The sequence below is a fragment of the Pipra filicauda genome, unplaced genomic scaffold (genome assembly GCF_003945595.2).
Source record: "Pipra filicauda isolate LSUMZ 115617 unplaced genomic scaffold, ASM394559v2 scaffold334_size1588553_pilon, whole genome shotgun sequence".
NCBI lineage: Eukaryota > Metazoa > Chordata > Aves > Passeriformes > Pipridae > Pipra > Pipra filicauda.
Window position 1 is genome coordinate 792,720 of NW_024104459.1, and position 18,714 is coordinate 811,433.

The window sequence follows — 18,714 nt, forward strand, 5'->3', positions numbered from 1 at the left end:
GTCCCGGCGGCCCGTACAGAGGGGGCGGCGGGGCCGGCGGCCGGGCCGGTGTTGAACTCTCCCGCGGGGAGGGGACGGTGCTGACCGCCAGCACCGCCGGCGGGATGCCGAGGGCCGGGCGCGGGGCTGCTGCCACCTGCCCCCCGCCCCACGACCGGACCGGGCCCGACCCGCGGGTCCCTCCCGGGGCGCTGCCGCAGAGGCGCCTCAGGGCCGCCGTGGGGCGGCGCAGCGCTGCCCTGCGAGGGCAAATCGCCCGAGCAGCGCGGCAGGAGGGGGCGTGCGGTCATGTCCTGAGACCAAAATTAAACTCCGACTCAAGTTTGTAATGGACTCCTAATAAGGAATGTATTATGAGAAGAGGTGCTGCAGGATAGTAAATGAAGTAGAGGGAATAGTAAGAGAGACCCTGAATGTAAGGGTGAAGTGATTGGCATGAACCTGTTCTATTACAGGTGGTATTTGAACAGTGTTTTAGTGTGGGAAAAGTGTACATATTAGCATATAAAAAGAGGGAGAGGTGTCTGGCAGTAAGCAAAGTTACTGACTTAGAGGAAAGAGTTTTCAAATCTTAGGCCTCCATGGATCCAATAGTAACCTTCTACTTGTAATGTTTGTATTGAAATACCTTTTTTCCATCTGTTTTGTTAAAGTTATTCACTTGTCTCACAGTAAATGGTGCCTTGAGAAGCACCCTGCAAACTGGCCACTGGCTCCTTGTACCTTCGCCTTTTACAAGCTTTAAGTGTATTGACAAAAATATTCTTTAGCATTACATATATTTGTTATAAGAATCATTGGAAAAAACATAATTGTTACTGGCTTAGAACATTAACATTCTTTCTACGATTAAACATCTAGTAGGCGTAAATCAGATGTTAACCTGGCCAGAAGTACTCTTGCATGCATTTAGAAAATAAATGACGTTGGGGTGAGCCAGTTTTGAAAAAAAAAGAAGGGACATTTAAAATCATCTCCTGGACTTTTCTGTTAATGTACTCGATTTAGTGAAGCTTCACAGTTTGTAACAAACTGATTTAACGTGTACCTACTGATTTATACTTCATTTTAAGAAAAAAGAAGTGGATGGTCCTGTGGAAGACTGTAAAACATCTTCTGAGGCTGAATTCTTTCAGGCATCAGCATGTCCTTCTCTAGTGTTTGGTATTGAAAAGATAGAGTCTGATACAAACAAAAGAGAAGATGGCTCAGATTTTGGCAAATAAGAGGAAAGGAAAAAATAAAATTGTAACCACAGTGGGAAAGCTTGAATCTGCTGCAACATAATTTGCTGCATCGAGCTACTGTAAAATCATAAAATAGCAGCATAAACCAGGAAGACATAAAGTGGTTCAGCACACAGCTATCTGGGCAACAACCTGAACTTATCTGTTTTCATTGAAGAAACAGATTGTAGCCCCATAAGAAATAAGGTTGGTCTCTGTGTCTTTCCATATCTGCCATATTGCTAGCTGACATGGAAACATCTTTCTCTTCTTGTTTTTGTAGGGGGCTTTTTCTCCACCATTTTTTCCAGTTTGTTTGGAACTCGAGAGATGAGGATTCTCATCCTGGGGCTGGATGGAGCAGGAAAAACAACCATTCTCTACAGGTTACAAGTTGGAGAAGTTGTTACCACCATTCCAAGTAAGTGATCAGTGACGTAGGGAGAGTATTTGCCTGTAGCCTGTGATTTGCCTGTAGCTCTAACACATAAACTTTGTCAGCTGAACTTAATACATGCTTCCTTCATAAAAATAGAACCTTACGTTGTAGGAGCCTTGCACTGTTGTATTTAAGAACTTTCTTGCATAAAAGCATTACAAAACAATATTATGCTGTCCTACAAAATGCAAAAGGCATTTGACCTTAAGATGGTTAGCAATATTTGGCAGGCTTTTTGTGATAGGTCAGTGTTCAGCAGATGGTAACTTTGGATTGTATAATTCTTTCATTTCCAGATATAAGCTGTTATGACAATTCCAGAGGTCATTGTTATTGTACGTAGGATGGTGTCAGTGAATCACACCTATTTAATTTTCTTTTTTTTTTGACAAGAGTCTTAATTAAATAAACACTTTTGTTTAACATGGAGAAGAAGAAATCAGATGATTTATGTTCTGTAGAAAATGTAAAAATACTCAGTGTGAGGTCTCACACACCAACCTGCTACACCACCACGTGTGTGTCGAAGTGGTCTGGCCAGGATCGCACTGTGTAACATGAAGGACAAGGGATGCTTGACTTCTGAGTGCCTGTCATATCTCTTGTGTTCCTCCTGAATCTGACTTTGGTCAGTTTTACCTTTTAGAAACCAGCAGTTTGCTATGCTGTAATCTTTCTGCCCGAGGGTGTTGCTTATTTTAGCCTCCATAAATTCTAAGCAGCCTGTGCCCACCATTCACTTCCCTGTGCTGTGTTTCTCTGGGCTGGAAGGAAAAGGAACGACAAACGTGTTCTAATGCAGCTTTGTTGCCATCTTCCAGACATCTCGGTGTCAAGTCCTCTGCTGAGAAACTGGTTCTGCTTTGGTTATGCTGAGGTTCTTACCACAGTGCAGACCTTGCAGGGACATGAAGGACACATTCCTCAGTGTTCTACTGCTGTCAGTTGTGTACTTGGTTATCAAAGCAGGCCAGTTCTTTACTCCTTACTCTGTTTCTTTTGGTGATTTCAGGCATACTCCTGTTGGTTTTTAACAATGTTAGCATTTGTTACAGATCTCTACAATCTGCTTACAATGTGGTTTTATTGTTCAAAGAAGAAAAATTACTGCATTATTTTGAGCCATGTTTGTTGGGATAACTTCACAAAGGGCATGAACTTCATTATGCAGCTACTGAGAATTTTCAGGCCTGAAAATTGCAAACGAAGTGCTGTAATATTCTTCAGAAAAACAAAGAAAAATCACCAACAGTAAAATTGTGTAACTTTGTTTCAGCCATTGGCTTCAATGTTGAGACAGTGACATACAAGAATCTGAAATTTCAAGTTTGGGACTTGGGAGGACAGACAAGCATAAGGTAATAGATCTCTTAAAATCAAAAGACGTAATTAAATTTCTCTAAAAGCTGCCAAGTTCTTGGAATTCTCAAAGCAGGCACTTCTGAAAACTGGTTTAAGTTTTAAAAACAGCCCATTGTCAGGAGAGCACTTTCTTCTGATGGAATTCAATTTGTAAAACCTGTAATGTACTACAGATTGGAAAGAAACAAGCAGCTGTTTGTATCCAGTTTTGCCTTGAAAAACAAGTTTATTAGTGTAGTAGGCAATTGAGTAGCATTGGAGAAAGAGAGGAGTGGGTGATATAAACCCAAAAGGATACTTAAATATTCTTAAGAATGCAAAGCTAGGAAGTTGGATTTAGGTGTAGACTAATTTTTTTAGCAAGCTTTGCAAGTTTTGTAATGAGTAATTATTAGTACCCCTGTATGATCCTTTTTTCAACGCTCAGTAGTAAGATGCAAAGTAGTTAGATAGGAAGCTGCAGTTAGCGAGGTATAGGTTCCTTCCCTTTTTAGTTTCAGTACAATAATTCTGAAAAAGGTGGTTTGTTTTGATCCTTGTTAATCACTTGCCTGGATGGATTGTTATTTAAGATTTCCCTGGTTATCCTTCTTTGATGACCGTAATGAAGAAGCTTGTGTCTTTAAACTTTCTTTGCTTCCCTGTCCCTTGGTTATGGTCCTGATGTCCTGCAGGCCGATTCCCAAATAAATTTGTCCCCAGCACTTCTGTCCTTTCCCTGTTTTCAAGCTGCTTTTTTGTTTGTTTTGTGTTTTGTTGGGCTTTTTTTTTGTGTGTGTGTTCTGCCTTGGAAAGTATTCGTACTGTCTGTTCCTTTTTGTAGCCTCTTGAAGATATCTTCTACTTGCTTTCTTCCTCTGGGTGATCTGTTTTTAATTATCTGGCTAAAAAGAACTGCTAAACATGCAAATTATATGACTGGAACTTCTCTTTCTTCTGCAGGCCATACTGGCGGTGTTACTATTCGAACACAGATGCAGTCATTTATGTAGTGGACAGCTGTGATCGAGACAGAATTGGCACTTCAAAATCAGAGCTTGTTGCTATGTTAGAGGTAAGAAAACAAGGATAACAGTCCTTATCAGTAGAAAAGAAATTGAGAAATTAAAACTTTTTTATTTGAGTGAATGTGAAATTTGATTCAGTGAATCAAGTGAAGCTCAACTTCACTTGTGAAACTTCAGCTCTCAGCATAGCCCAGGCAACACTTCTGACTGAAAAAAGCACCAAATACGCTATAGATATTTCATGGTTTGTGCAGCACTGTCCTGGCAGTTACTTACATGAAGCCTTGTGGTCATATGAAAATTTACCTGCCTCAAGGACAGCTGCTCAGTACTGCAGTGGTGGCAAAATCAAGCCCTGAAAGATTAACAGTAATAAGGATTCTACTGCATTTTGAAGCTGAAGAACATATGCAGAACAGGGTAATATAAATAAGGAGTTGAGCAACACCTCATTCCCTCCCCAGTTCCTGCAAGCTCACTTAATGTGCCCTATTAAATCCAACTATCAGCTTGTTTCATAATTTGGACTGGCCACGTTCTGAAATTGCCCCTATGGGATACCATGATAGAATTGAAAATAAACACCGTTCTTTTACTGAAGAATTTTCTAGAGAACAAAAATCAGCAAACAAAATCATTGACAGCTGCTGATGTTTCTGGGTTTTCTCTGCTTAAATAAATTCAGTAAAAGTCTCTGTGACAACTTCCATGATTCCCTTTTTTTGTAGGAAGAAGAGCTGAAGAAGGCCATTTTGGTGGTGTTTGCAAATAAACAGGACATGGAACAGGCCATGACTCCCACAGAAATGGCAAATGCCCTTGGCTTACCGGCTTTGAAGGACCGAAAATGGCAGATATTCAAAACCTCTGCAACTAAAGGCACAGGCCTTGATGAAGCAATGGAATGGTGAGTAACAGTCTAGTTATGCTTCATTCATAGGCTTAATTTTACAGGCTTGGTTTTGTTTTTTTTTTAAGACTGGATCTGTGGAATATCTGACATAAAAGACAAGAATCCACATTAAAAGAATGAATGGTTTTCTCCTAGAAGTATTTCAGCAGAACTGAAATGAGTTTTCAGTAAATTGACTTAACCTTTTTTTTTTTTACCTAGGCTGGTGGAGGCCTTGAAGAGCAGGCAGTGATACAAAACTGACCAGTGCAAGGAAGTTTCAGTTATATCCAGCATCCCCCCTTCTGCAGTTAAGTATTTTCAGGCCACAAATACTTGTAAATAGGACAGATCTGAGTTTGATTCCTGTAACGTGGATGCTTCTCTTGAATTGTAAAACTGAACTAAGTGAATGTCTGTGTACATTATAATGCTCCAGTTCTTTCTTTCTTTTTAAAGAATGTACTTATGTTAATTTGTATGAAAGTCTTACTGGCTGGGAAAGATGTTTTTTTTTTTGTCATCCCACTCCTCCTTTGGTGGTTTTGAGTGGCCAGCATATTGGTGTAGTTAGAACACTAATAAAATCTGGAACTGTCAGCTATACTCAGAGGTGTGTTGCTTCTTAGAGGTTGCTTGCTAGCTGCTTGCTTACAGAAACAAGTCCAACTGCTGCCAGCTTTAGCAGCCACCTAAACACCTAAAGAGGTTTCCTTAAGCTGATGTTGTTACACTTCATAATCGTTCAGTGTAGATGCGCTGACGTACAGCAACAGAGTACAAGTAATGAACTCTTGGCTGCTAACACAGCATTAGGTTTCTGAAAGGAAAATAAATGTCTTCAGTAGATACCTACTGCCCTGATGTGCCAGGGCCATAATTTGAATTTAACTTCCACCTCCTTAAGCTGTTACTCCTGTACTCTCAGCCAGAAGTGACAGGTAGGTAGCTCCATACAGCTGCAGAAACTGAAAGCCAAATCAAAGTTGGGAGGCAGAGTGTTTTCTCTCCAGGATCAGGGTGTTCACAGGCATGAATGCAAGTCATCACAGAACCCACTTCTTACAAATGAAGTAAAATTTAATATAAAATATCACAGTTGTTGCCCATTCAAGTGTACATGCTCTAGTAAATATACAGGTTTGGAAAAAATTGAAAAGCTTTTATTTAAGATCCTAGATGAAAGAGGACATGAAAAAATGCTAATAAATACATTTAAAATATGTAAATACTTTTTTAAACAGTAATTAGTTCTTTAGCTCAGTATTACTTTTCATAAATTAATCCTCCAGGAAGGAAAAGCCTTTTCATTCCACCATTGCTAAGTCCTTCAGTGCATGACTTCGATGTCTCTTAGCCTTGTGCATAGGGCGCAGGGATTCTATTTTTCTCTTTCTGGTTTCTGCTTTATTCTTATGTCTCTTCAGCTTCCTCCTTGCAGCAATATCAGGATTTGCTACAGTCTAGGGAAAAACAGTACATTGTTTGTTCAGTTACAGCCAACAGCAGTCCCTATGAACATCAAGTGCTTTCTAAGAAACTGGTGGCTGCTAAGACAATGCACAGGTGTTCTCAGGTTCCTCACAACTGAGGGTATTCAGGCTGCTCTGCCCTTCAGGAAAGCGGGAAAGCATGACTGTCAGCTAGAACCTGCCCAAGAGGCTCATCATAAACAGTTTCTTGTGAAGTTTCAGAAATGAAATGATGAAACTGTCCTAATTCAGGATGAAGTTCTTCCTCAAACTCCCTTTCCTGGGCAGTTCTCAAGCCTTTAGAGAAGCCCTATTTCTTTTTCTTAGAAGAGAAAGTAGAATCTTACCTGCAAAGCCCTCTGCTTTTTCCTCATTGCTCTTTTCTGGTTGGCCTGTTTCTGCACAGAAGAAAAGGCAAGCGAAAAAGCCTCCAGACCAACTAACTTCTTGAGAAGTTCTATGATTTCTTGGGAAAGGTTCTTCAGTGTTGGATCTATTAAAACAAAATTGAGTTGCTTAATCTTTTCAGCATATGGAATGAAAGCCAAGAGTGCAGCATGGGTTCCTCTTTAATAAAGGACAACTGCTCTGATTCACCTTGCCCAATACACTGTAGAGACCAGTGCCTGTGAAATCTGCTGGTTTTTTACCAGCTGTCCCAGAGAGCTGCAAGTGACTCTTCGTGCCAGCAAACAAAAATTAATGCTGCTGAGAAGCAAGTTTTTTTCAGAAGCATAATGGTGTGCCAAAGGTAATTAGAAGTGGCTTGCTGTGTATAGCCACCAGGGTTCTATTGGAATAGGCTTTGTTGGAAATGAAGATGATTCCAGCCTTGTTAGTCAGCATCTCTGGAAAGCACAATAAGGGCTGTTTGAACTGTTAGAATCACTAGTTAGTGGCAATATATTAACTACAATCACTGGAAAAAAAAGATGTTGGGGGAAAAAAGGTTACTAAGAGATGTTAAGGGAAAACAGAGCAGGGCAAATGCTTCCCTCAGTCTTTCAAACAAGCCCTCTTCCAAGTGCTTGTACAGCTTCCAGAGAAGCTTGTGTAAGCTGCTTGCCTCACAACACGTGAAGAAACATCTTTGCATATATTCTGAAAAAATCATTTGAAGGACCTTGATTCTTGTGTGGGCAGAGAAAGCAAAAGGTCAGTTCTTTATCCACTCGCAGTACTGTCAATCTCTACCTGGTCTTTTCCAAGTCTCTTACTTGCTTAGCTAAGAAACAGTAGTAGCGAAGGCAGCTGTTCCTTACCAAGAATACTGTTACTGTCCTCCTGCACAGTTTTTCAGTTCTTTTGTATCCTGTCTGAGATGTGGGCACCCAGTGCTGCACACTGAATTTTTATGGCATATACAAACCACAGAATTAAATAAACCTTTTTGCTTTGTTATCTGTTCTTTTCCTGACACTGGATTTTGCTTGACTGAACATATTTTCATGAACTATCTAAATACCAATGTCTTGCTCTTAAACGAAGCGTCTCTTGTGATCAATGGGAAGTTGGTTTGTCTTTCTCCCACCGGACCTGGCTTAAGATCTTTCAAATAGCCATGGATCTCCAGGAAAAACAAGGTGTGGTGTTCAGCAGAAGGACAGACTGACTGGACTCACTCAGGAGAAAGGGAGAAGTGAAAAGTTCTGTGCCCAGTTCCACAGCTGTACACCAGCCTGCACATCCCACATGCTCTATTCCCATTGCAAACAGCTCCCTTCCCTTACCTACTTTCAGTCACAGTGCACACATGCCACACACTACAGGTCATTTTCTCTATTCCAAAAGGGGCAGCAACAGCTTTGTTCTGGCTTCCTTAAGACCCATGCTCTGTTCCTCTCCTCAGCAAGGACTCCCTGAGTCTTGCCACTATGAATCCACCTTTGAGTACTACACTTTTCCCACTCAACCACATGCTCAAGCTTTACCCACTTGCACACAGAAGCCTGCCTAACTTCATTCCAGTCTTTGAACATGTAGATTTTTGTTTCAGCTGGCATACACTCTCCTCCTTTCCTAGTGTTTTGGTTAGACAGCAAGTAGGTGAAATTCACTGATTACAGTATCAATGTCGCAACAGACAAAAGGAATGACAAACTGTACTGAGGCACAGCTCTGACACACTTTGCTAGTCTTTGTGAGGGAAATCACTTACCTTGCTCTGCATAGTTGCTGTTCAGCTCCCTGTACAGAGGGGTGAGAATTGTCAGAAGGTAGGGCTTGATCCTGTCTTTCCCCAGATCCACCGAGATTGCTCCCAGGAACTTAAAGATGCAGCTTCTCTGAAAATAAGTGTGTGGGACATGAAGTAAGGAAGACTAGAAGGAAACTTCCTAACTGAACTGCTACAAGAATGCTGTGCCTCACTGTTCAACATAGAAGCCATTGTTTTAGACACCCAAGTCAAAAACTCACTGCTGTCACAAGGTGTTACTGTATCCAAGTACAGCCTTTAGATGAGACATGACTCCTGTTGTGTAAGCTGTGACTGGGTTGGCAGCTTTTAACACTGAACAGGCTTGTTCTCACTCTCCTGAATTGAGGCAGCTGAACACACAAGAGTTCAACTTAACTCTGCAGCACAGGGAACCACAGTGCTTTTCCTGATGCTCTCCCACACACCCCCTCCCCTTCTCCTAGCAAGTTACTCCAGACTGCCATTCCCCTGCCTGCATAAACCTGGCGCTCTTGGGCTTTCAAAGTCCCCTTCAGCTTGGTGCCTTGGGGATTATCACTCTTCCACCACCCCACGAGAAGGCTGGAAGCATCAGCAAAAAGCAGACTGGCACAAGCCTTTCCTGAGAATCCCAAACTGAAATGCTTATTTATTCAGCACCTACTAGTCCTTGCTTCAGCGCCAGCTCACAGCACCCTCTGTAGCTGGTCCCCTGGAAGCAAAGAGCCAGAGCAACATGCCTCTAGAAGTGCCTACTGCATCAAAAGCAGCGGGTCTAACCCTGTTCCTTACCTTCAAAGGGACCTTAGGGGAATATGCTGCTTCTCGCTTGGCCATGACAGAGAGCTTCTTCATTAACCACAGCAGTGTGGCTGGATGGCCCTTCTCTTGTGCGTCCTCTCCTTGAGCAGAAATATCTTTCTCATCCTCTGAGCCCTGCTGCTCTTCCACTTCACAGCTGAGTTCTTCTGCCTCTTTACCTTCTTCTGAGGCAGGAGCTAGCAAGTAAACAACTTTGGCCACAAAAAGCAAATTCTTTATAACCTGAAGTGTGAAAACAGAGGAGTCAATCACTGTGAGTTCCCTCATTCTCAGTAGCAGGGCATGTAAAAGCCAATGCTTAATCTGAGAGAGGAACCTGCCAACCCAGGCTGTAATGGCTTCACCCACTGCCAGGTAAGCCACGTGACAGAGCACTTTAGTCCCATAAAATATCCTCAGTATCCTCCTGCAGTATGGGAGAGTCTTTCCCCAGGAGGTACTCTGGTACCCCTGGCTCTCCACAAGGAGACTCCACTGACCAGGTTCACAGTGGAGTCAGACCTCCAAGCAACACCACGAAGCTGGACTAAACACTCACAGCAAACAGGCTCCAGTGCAACTGCAGGGATCCATCCAGAGATCTGGATCCCTGCTCCAGGATGTGTTGGCCCAACCTTCTCCAGTCTAGGCTGCAGAGCCAGACTCTCCCTGAGAGAGGGACCCCAGTCCCTTCCCTGCATGGTGCCTCCCCTTGCTGTCCCTGCCGCCTCTCGGGAGGCTGACACCACAAAGGGGACTTTTCTGGGCCCCTGTGAGGCTCATAGCTGTTCAGATGCCCTCAGCACAGAGCAGCTGGCCCTGAACTGTGTGTGTACCCTGAGCCACCACCACCACAGCAGCACTGCTGTCCTGACTAGGACGTAACACTCCCTCATGCACTAGGGCCTGCTCTGTGCCCTCCTGCAGCTCCAGATCTGCTCCTGTTCTTACCTGCTCACCCAGAGATGTGTCCAGGAACTTGGACTGCAGCTGATGGCAGAATGCAAACACGAGTTCTTTCATCTGGGGAAAAGAAAAACAAGAAAGAAATGTCTCCATTTAAGGGAGCTGGTAGCAGAAACTCAAAGCAGTATTTGCAGTCACCAAAGGCACTTCCCAGAGGAGGCCAAAGGATCAGCTCAACACAACTTCTGCATGCATCTTACAGTCTACAGGGAAATCTTTGTGTTGCTGAGAATAAGACCCCAAAAAATCCTCCTCCCAGCAGCAGAGACACATCCTCAAATCCCTTCAGTGATCAGGGTTAGGCAGCAGACAAGCAACTAAAAAGAGAATGTGCATGCCAAACTATAAACTACTTTTATGTCCCAGTCAGGGTGAAGAAGTAGTACAGACATCACTACCTTTCTGTCCAGTTCAGCAGTCAAGAAGACTGTGGCTGCAGACAGTTCTGCTGGTGTCTTTTTCCTCTCCCCTGACTTTCTTTCCTTCCACTTGTTGACAAGTTCTTCTGGCTTATAAGATGCAAACAACAAGCCAAAGATCTCAGTGGCTGTCAGCCACACCCAGGTATGAGGATACCACAGGTGAGACTGGACATGACCTGGGGGAAAGAAAACCTCTTTCAGTACAGAAGCTGGTCCAGTGAGAGCAAAAATGGAACCAGGTCGCTCCAAGAATTATCACAGCATATGCTACAATAAAAAGGTGAAGGAAATGAACTGTCCTCATCTGCTCAGAACATAATAAAAGACCTTCTAGCAAGTCAATCCAGCCAAAGCAGAGAGCAGCAAAAAGCTACAGGTAGCCAAATGTCCCCACAGTGATCAGGCGTTCTTGAATGCACCCCACAGCACTTTGAAACATCAAAAGACTGGGCCATTGCTGAAAAGCAATGACAACTGGGCAGAAAAAGTGGGCATGACACAAAAAGACATTTGTTCCAATCCTGACTGACAAGTCATGTTTCTGCAGCAACTATGGTCCCCTCAGGGCCTCAGTGCACAGCTCATCTACCCATGATGTCTGGGGACTGGCTGCTGTGAGACTTGTGTCAGCTGGCTCTGCTGCTGATGGTCAAATCGAACCCTGGATAAAGGCTGAGGATGCTTCAAAGAAGAAACAGAGCTGCCTTCCTGAATCACCTCTATCCAAGCTGCTCATCACCAAGCAACCCAGGATAACAAGGGTTATCTGCTATCTCACTAAAGGCACCTGGCAGGCTGGGCTCTTCAAAGACACTAACCAGCCAGATCCAGGTCTTCTATTGCAGCAAATGAACCAATTAAAAACAAGGCAATGAAATGCCAATAAACCAGGCTGATATTCTCTAGTCTCACACACAGGGAAATTGCTTGAATCAAATAGCCCAGCAGACATATAGTACTGACAGCACTATTACCATATGTCATTGCTTGCTGGCTGGTATGCATGATCTCATCAAGAAAATCTCATCTTCCCAGAAGAACTCAATGTTTTCATCCAAGAGGATGTAATTATGGTCAAGCATGCAATAGTTTGCAACTATTTGCTCTTAGGCAATAAAAAATACTTCCCAGCAACTGAGACAGAGGTGTCTTGTTTTCATCAACCATGTAACCTTTTCCATTAGCAACTTCTCTTTCACTGCCCAGTAACTGCTGTGCGTTAGCATTTTGCAGAATGAAAACTTGTACAAAGTTCAGTTATTTGTATTAGGGTGTGAAAAACCACACGGCACACAAAGAATCTTACTTGTAACACAGCCGTAATAATGCCTGGTACTTACCCCAGATATTGCTCACAACATCACTGTTCTTGGTTAATTGAATCAAGTTGCACTCTGTGATTAGCTTTTTTACCAGCACAAGAAAACTGAATAGCAGCCTATCTGCAGCCTTCTCCTCCTCCTCTTCAGTTATCTAATAAAATCAGCAAGTCAAGAAAGATCCTTATGAGAACCTGAAGACAGTGCTTGTTAATCCTTACTAAGATAAATTTCAGATCAACCCTCCAAAAAACCAGAAGACTGACTTGCATCCAATTCCCAAAATAAACAGAACAGAAGCAGCTCTGCTGAAGCATTTCCTCTGGAGATAATCTCTGCAGGAGATTGTTATTAGAATCACTCTTCTTGTTTTTCATACAGACATTAGTATAACAAACTGCTGGGTTTCTAAATGCAAACAATTACGCACATTGTGTAACATTTATGTCTGTGCACGTATTTGTGCGGATTTGATTCTCAGCACTGAAGCCAAGCTGAGTGCAGATTTGCCTGTATCACCCGGGAAGCCCCCAAGTTGTTATGACAACACTGTGTGTGCTGCCCGTGGTCCTCACCCTGCCTGCAATCACCAGCTGGCTTGATATAACTAGTCAGTACTTCACCTATGTGTTGCAGCACAGGGCACGATCACACCGAAATTTCTCCTCACTGCAGGTATCATCTCTTGCCAATTTACAGATCCTGAGGTTCTTTTCTTTCTTCTGGGAGGGTAACATGCTGAGCATTAGTAACACACATGGCCACTCCTCAGGCACAGTGACTGGGATCACTTTGGCATTATCATAGGCTAAGCAGAATCTGAGGCAGCCTTTTTATTCTGAGCTAATCATGTGCACTAAAAGGATTTTCCATACAGCAAAACCATGGTCTGAAGTGCAGGAGGGAACCCTTTTGAAAGTTAAAGCTGTAGATAACACAGGACAAAGTAGACAGTCACAAGCCATGCACTCCTGACCTGCAATGCTTACACAAATCTCTGCAGCTAGCAGACACGTTTCCCACACTGCAAGGAGCAATGTATCTGCTGGTTATATGGTATGGCTGCAGGCTCAGGCCAGGTGACTTTGCGAAGTTCCTTTCCCCCTTGTGCTGTGACATATGATCTCAAATTTGGGCTTACAAGCAAAAAAATATGGTTCTAGGTCAGTAAGGTCCACTTCAGAACAAATGTGTGTGTTTTGTGTCTTTCCTCAGTCCCAAACAGCAAGTTCCAACTGATAAATCTTTCCTACGCTTCTTCCCTTTTTTCGTTTTCTTAATTCTCCTTCCCTGACCTTCATGCATGGGGAAAAATTACTTACATTTTCAAATTTACTTGGGTTGATTTCTTTTTCAATCAAAGTGAGGACTGCTTCAAGCCGCCGTTCAAACATTACTCCATCCACTTCAACAAACAAACCACATGCCTGGGCTGCCAACCTCCTGTGTGAGCTCTGACAACACAAAAAATAACACCCCTTGTTACTTCTTGATAATCAAATGTGCGGGAGCTCCCATATGCAGGAACTGGTAGCAACCCATACTTTCTGCCTATCACAAGAGTACCTTAAGAGAAGCTGTTTTTCAGAGTACTGTTGAAAAAGGAGATGCTGCCAGCTAGGTACAAAATCATCTGGCAGCAGGAGTTAGCCCTGGAAATGCACCCTAAAACTGAATGCCAAAGGACCTTTGCCAGCCCCATTCCCAGCTGCAAAGGCCTGGGAGCTACTTTGACTCTTCACAATGCAACAGGCAGCTGTGAGCTACAAACCAAAACTGAACATGTTAAGATGAAAACAATGAAGTGTTGAAGAACACTAACTCCACTAATGTAGAGGGACAGAACCCGAGTTCAACTGGAGGATAACTAATCACCTAGTTATTAGGTGCCAGATGAAAATGGTAGCAAAATGCAGCTGCGAAGTCTGTAGGTTGATCAGCAGGTCCCTACATTTGTGCAGCTTTATGAAGTTATACCATTTCCTGCTCTCTAAGTTATGTACAACTGAAACCACCAACCCACCAGATCTGGTACTAGCAGTCTCTCACTTGCCTTGATCTTAACTCAGTCCCCAAAACAGTTCAGACTCAGTCAGTGAAAAGCCAAGGAGTACCTTTTTGCTGTGAAACCACTCTGTGACCAGTGAAAACATCAGATCTTGTTTTTCATTGTTGATCTTACTGAGAAGAGATTTACAAGTCAAAGCCGCCATCTTTTTGCATTTGGCAGAATCATCATTTATCATCATCATACAAAGAGAGAGAAAAAACAGCCCGCAGTGTTTGTGGAGGAGATCCTAGAAAGAAACAACCATTAGTCAGCCACAGATCTCCAAATAGCTTCTGGCATTTAAACAGAAAAAGAGGGTTATTTGTTGCACTGTGTTCAGTGGGCAACACTGTGGGCACTGAGTGGGCTCCAGGTCAAGGCAGATAACTGCTAAGATGGGATGATCCTGTTGCTGGAGCACACAGGGAGAGTACAGCAGTCCCAGCCCTGCTATGACTGTGACTTGCTACCATGTCTCTGGGACAGCAACATGAGTGTCAAGCCTTATAGGGCATTTTCGTGCCCAGCTTTCACTGAAATAGGCTTAAGTTCCTCACCACGGCAGCAATTAGCCCAAAGGTCCTTTTCCCAGAGACTGAAGCTCTTTGCTATTTTACAGCCCAGGAACCAATTTGAAGTACTTAATCATCAGGTGGTGCTGAAGCACAGATTACTGTGCAGGATTTCTCTTCCTTCCTCCAAATTCTTGCTTGATTGCACTTCTCCCAGTCTCCTGAATGCTCAGCTAAGCACCAGCTGCAGGGCTTTAAGGCAGCTTAAGATTTTGCATGTGATCCTGTATAGATGCATGGTTATTTTTTAGCTTTCATTTTGATCCACCCCACTGAGAAGCCCTCACTCTCTAGTCAGGCCAACAAAACAGATACGGTACATCACACACCAGTTCAGTCAACAATCTCTCTCTTGAATGTTGAAAAACCCTTACAATGAGAAAACTCCAGATTTCACTTTCTATTCATACCCCATTTCCTAAACTGGTTGTGTTTTTTCCTGGCATAAATCACCAGTGAGTTTATCCAGACTCCAGCTGACACAGCTTTATTTTACTTCCAAACTGTGCACATTAGACAAAGAAGTACCACACGCTTTCCAGCATGTCATTCCTCTTTTGAAGCCAAGCCAGGTTCTTTGGAGATAAGTGAATGTTCTGCTCATGATAAGAGATAATAGGAACTAGCAGTGCTTCCAAAATCAACTCCTCTGAAAATGCTGTTACTGCAAACCACAGTAATTGCCACCAAGGGGTGCTTGTTACCTGTGGGAACATGTCCAGGAGATATGCAATCATCTCCAGTGCGGATTCTCTCCCAGTTTCATACTCATACCTGTGAAGAAATGATTAACAGTCAGGGCTGAGTTAATCCTCCTAGAGAGTTGCTAACAATTTCCAAGAACAGCCACTTCCAGAAACACATGCTGATAGGGATCTTTCTACAACAGCAACTAGATCTGGCCTGATACTTGGGAGAAGAGAAGCAGCGAGCCCATCAGCTCCACCTCTCAGCGAATGGGCACAGGGACACAAACAGGCCATAAAGAGGTACAGCCAAATTGCATCAGCATGGCCACACTGTACTGGGGAACCTGGTAAACTACTGTCACCTTGAGCAAGGGAGGGGTAAAGCTCAGAAGGATGTTCAAGGCACAAATCCTGCTGAATTGGTACAGTTGTCTCAACTGTGCCTGCAACTGCACTTGACACATTGCCACAGGACAGCAGTCATATAAATGCACCTTCCCTTACTCTTCCTGGATTTTCCAGTTCACCTGGTCCATAACCAGTGGAGCCCGTTAAACACTAAGCAAACAACAGAACCTTTGTTTACAAACAGATAACAAAACCAACTGTGAAACAGGCAGGAGAAAAAGGACTTGCTTCATCAAATAGCTGGTCTCCGAAAAAGAGAAGTGTTTTAGAATTAGGAAAATGAAGACTACTTAAGCCACACCCTCTGCTCATCACAAAGAGCCCTTTGGCACACTAGAGTCATATTTAAGCAACAAGACTGGGTTTTGACAGAGATGTCAGGAATAAAAACTCACTCCAGCTGTGCGAGCACGAAATCCAAATTGGGTTTCAGTTTGTCACCAAGGGGGTAGTCCAGAATGTACTTTAAGTAAATCTGGAAAGAAAAAACACCACCACAGAGAGAAGTTACAAGAAACATTCAGGCAGGCTTGTAAAAGGGCTATGAAGAAAATTTAGTGATGGAGCAGCAAGGTTATGACAATCATTCCTTTCGTCCCATTCCTGTTACGCAAAGGGTCAAAAACTGCTCTTGAGTTCTGTACCCAGAACAGGCATTTGACAACTGCCAGATTAGTCTTTAAAGTACTAGTGTGATTTGTGCAGGCATCTGTTTAGAAAGATTCTGCATCCTTCAGAATTCCATGTAGCTATGGAAGTGCACTATTTTGAGCATTTCATGCAGCTCCTACTGTACTGTATCGCAATGCTTGAGATGGAGCAACCAATTCTGCCTTTTGGTTGGTTTTAGCTTGGAAAGAATGAGGAAGTAGAGGGAAGTAATCATGAATTTTGGGCAAATTCTCTTCTGCTGGGATTCGAAAAAGTGCAAGACTCTTAGTTACATGGGCCAACAAGCCCCCAGGGGAGGTACCAAGTCACCGCTGCTGAGCAGCTCTCAATCTGTACTTGGGACTGGCGAGGCTCCAACTCAAAAACAGTGTTCAGTTTTGGGCCTCTCACTACAAGACACTGAAGTGCTGGAGCAAATTCGAGGAGCAGCAATGAAGCTGGACAAGGGACTAGAGCAGAAGTCATATGAGGAGCAGCTGAAGGAGTTTAGCCTGAACAAAAGAAGGCCAGGAGGGATTTTATGACTCTACCTGAAAGGAGGCTGTAGCCAGGTGGGGGGTCAATCTCTTCTCCCAAGTAACAAGTGACAGGACAAGAGGAAATGGCCTCAAGTTGTGCCAGGGGAAGTTTAGATTGGATATTGGAAAAAAATTCTTCACTGAAGGAGTGGCCAAGCACTGAAACAGGCTGCCCTGAGAAGTGGTGGAGTCACCATCTCCAGAGGTATTTAAAAGATGTATAGAGGTGGCACCTGGGGACATGGTTTAGTGGTGGACTGGACAGTGCTGGGTTAACAGTTGGACTTCATGACCTTAAGGTCTTTTCCAACCTAAATAACTTTACAATTCTATGAAGGCACACCATGGAAAGCAGTCTGACTATAGGCAAGCAGTCACAAGAACTAAAGCCAGATATCAAGGGGAACAAAGATCGGTAAGAAGAGGAAATGAAATTTGGGGTTAAGCAGGGATAAGGGACATGTCTGTGAGAGCTGGGATGGCCACACTAAGCCCTCTAGCCTGTTAGACAGCTGTAAATAAAGTAAGATGAGAGACTTTTCACTCTACCAACCTGCCTGCACTGGACTCGCACTGGCTCACTCTGACCCGTGATGGCCAGCTGGGCAACCTTCTGCAGCACATCATGAATTTCAGGGACAATCAGCTTCCTGGATAAAATAGCCTGAAGTGAAAGCACAGCTGGAGTTATGTTATTTTGCTTACACAGTATGAGATGCAGTGCTATAACCTGGGACTACACTGGTCTCAGGTGGTACCTTAACACAGACTTTTTCACATTTTCACACACAGCCAGAGCAATTTAGAAAAAAAAAAAAAAAAGAAGAAAAGGTGGCTTACACATCCCTTACACATCCATACCTGCTTCTTTTGGATAACACCTGGTCTAATGACTAGAGATGTTGATTCTTTAGCAAAAACATACTCAGATCCAAGTACATCCTCATATGCATGTGTATAAAACAGCCTCCCAAACAATTTTAAACAGTGACTACAAGTCAAACAGTAAAACTTTGCTGATTCTTCCCCTCTTAGAGAGCCTTAACAGCATCTGTAGCTTGTTCGTGATGTGAGATGTATAGCCTTTCACCAGGGAGCAGAATCACTGCCACTGCAGTGGTTCACAGAACCGAATGCCTGCTGCACAGAAGTACCTTGAGAAGGCCAAAGGCGGTGGCTTGGCGTGATGAATCATAAATGTCTTCTTCAGCAAAGCCAAGCAACACTTGGAGCTGCTTGCTTGTTATCTGACTCTTTGGATTCTTCACAAGCATTGTTACACACTACAAAATCAAATTGCACATTGTCATTACATATGCAGTGCCATAAAACAGAAGTCCACACCGAAGTCTGACTTTATTTATAGCACTTCATCTTAAAAAGATAAACTGCTGCTCTGGAACATGTAGTTAACACTGTTCTCATCACTTTTTGCTTTCAGATGGCAATTTTGAGACAAAAACTAAACACAAGTGAATATACAAATTCAGACTAGTCTTTGAAATGAGTGAGGATGCTCAGAGGCATGAACCATTATGTGGGAACACAACCGAGAAGAGGGAAAAATTCTTATCACACTGGCATTCAGCACTGAATTACTCTAACTTTCCCTTATGGTCATGAAGCTGTAATTAATTCAGCAACGCATTTAGAAGACATATAAAGGGAGACACTGTATAAGTGTAATAGTTTTTAGTACTATTAATTGCCCCTTCCCACG

At 43.1% G+C, this 18,714-nt stretch overlaps 2 protein-coding genes across 2 annotated transcripts in view; one reads left to right on the forward strand and one right to left on the reverse strand.

Moving 5' to 3' along the window:
- The first annotated feature begins 1,489 nt into the window (after window positions 1-1,489).
- On the forward strand, window positions 1,490-5,532 carry ARL1 (ADP ribosylation factor like GTPase 1). Its single transcript, XM_027739221.2, has 5 exons — window positions 1,490-1,647; window positions 2,942-3,023; window positions 3,970-4,081; window positions 4,763-4,941; window positions 5,149-5,532. The coding sequence occupies exons 1-5, from the start codon at window positions 1,557-1,559 to the stop codon at window positions 5,177-5,179; spliced, it is 495 nt and encodes a 164-aa protein (XP_027595022.1). The 5' UTR covers window positions 1,490-1,556; the 3' UTR covers window positions 5,180-5,532.
- Window positions 5,533-5,988: 456 nt separating this feature from the next.
- UTP20 (UTP20 small subunit processome component) overlaps window positions 5,989-18,714 on the reverse strand; it is a 62,206-nt gene continuing 49,480 nt past the window's right edge. Inside the window, exons 50-62 of the mRNA XM_027739218.2 lie at window positions 18,149-18,277; window positions 17,548-17,658; window positions 16,200-16,279; window positions 15,412-15,481; window positions 14,200-14,382; window positions 13,408-13,539; window positions 12,107-12,239; window positions 10,743-10,942; window positions 10,330-10,401; window positions 9,370-9,621; window positions 8,557-8,683; window positions 6,746-6,891; window positions 5,989-6,389 (exon numbers count right to left, since the gene is read on the reverse strand). Coding sequence (XP_027595019.1) covers window positions 6,234-6,389; window positions 6,746-6,891; window positions 8,557-8,683; window positions 9,370-9,621; window positions 10,330-10,401; window positions 10,743-10,942; window positions 12,107-12,239; window positions 13,408-13,539; window positions 14,200-14,382; window positions 15,412-15,481; window positions 16,200-16,279; window positions 17,548-17,658; window positions 18,149-18,277 — 1,791 coding nt within the window. The 3' untranslated portion in view covers window positions 5,989-6,233. The remainder of the gene's footprint in view (window positions 6,390-6,745; window positions 6,892-8,556; window positions 8,684-9,369; window positions 9,622-10,329; window positions 10,402-10,742; window positions 10,943-12,106; window positions 12,240-13,407; window positions 13,540-14,199; window positions 14,383-15,411; window positions 15,482-16,199; window positions 16,280-17,547; window positions 17,659-18,148; window positions 18,278-18,714) is intronic.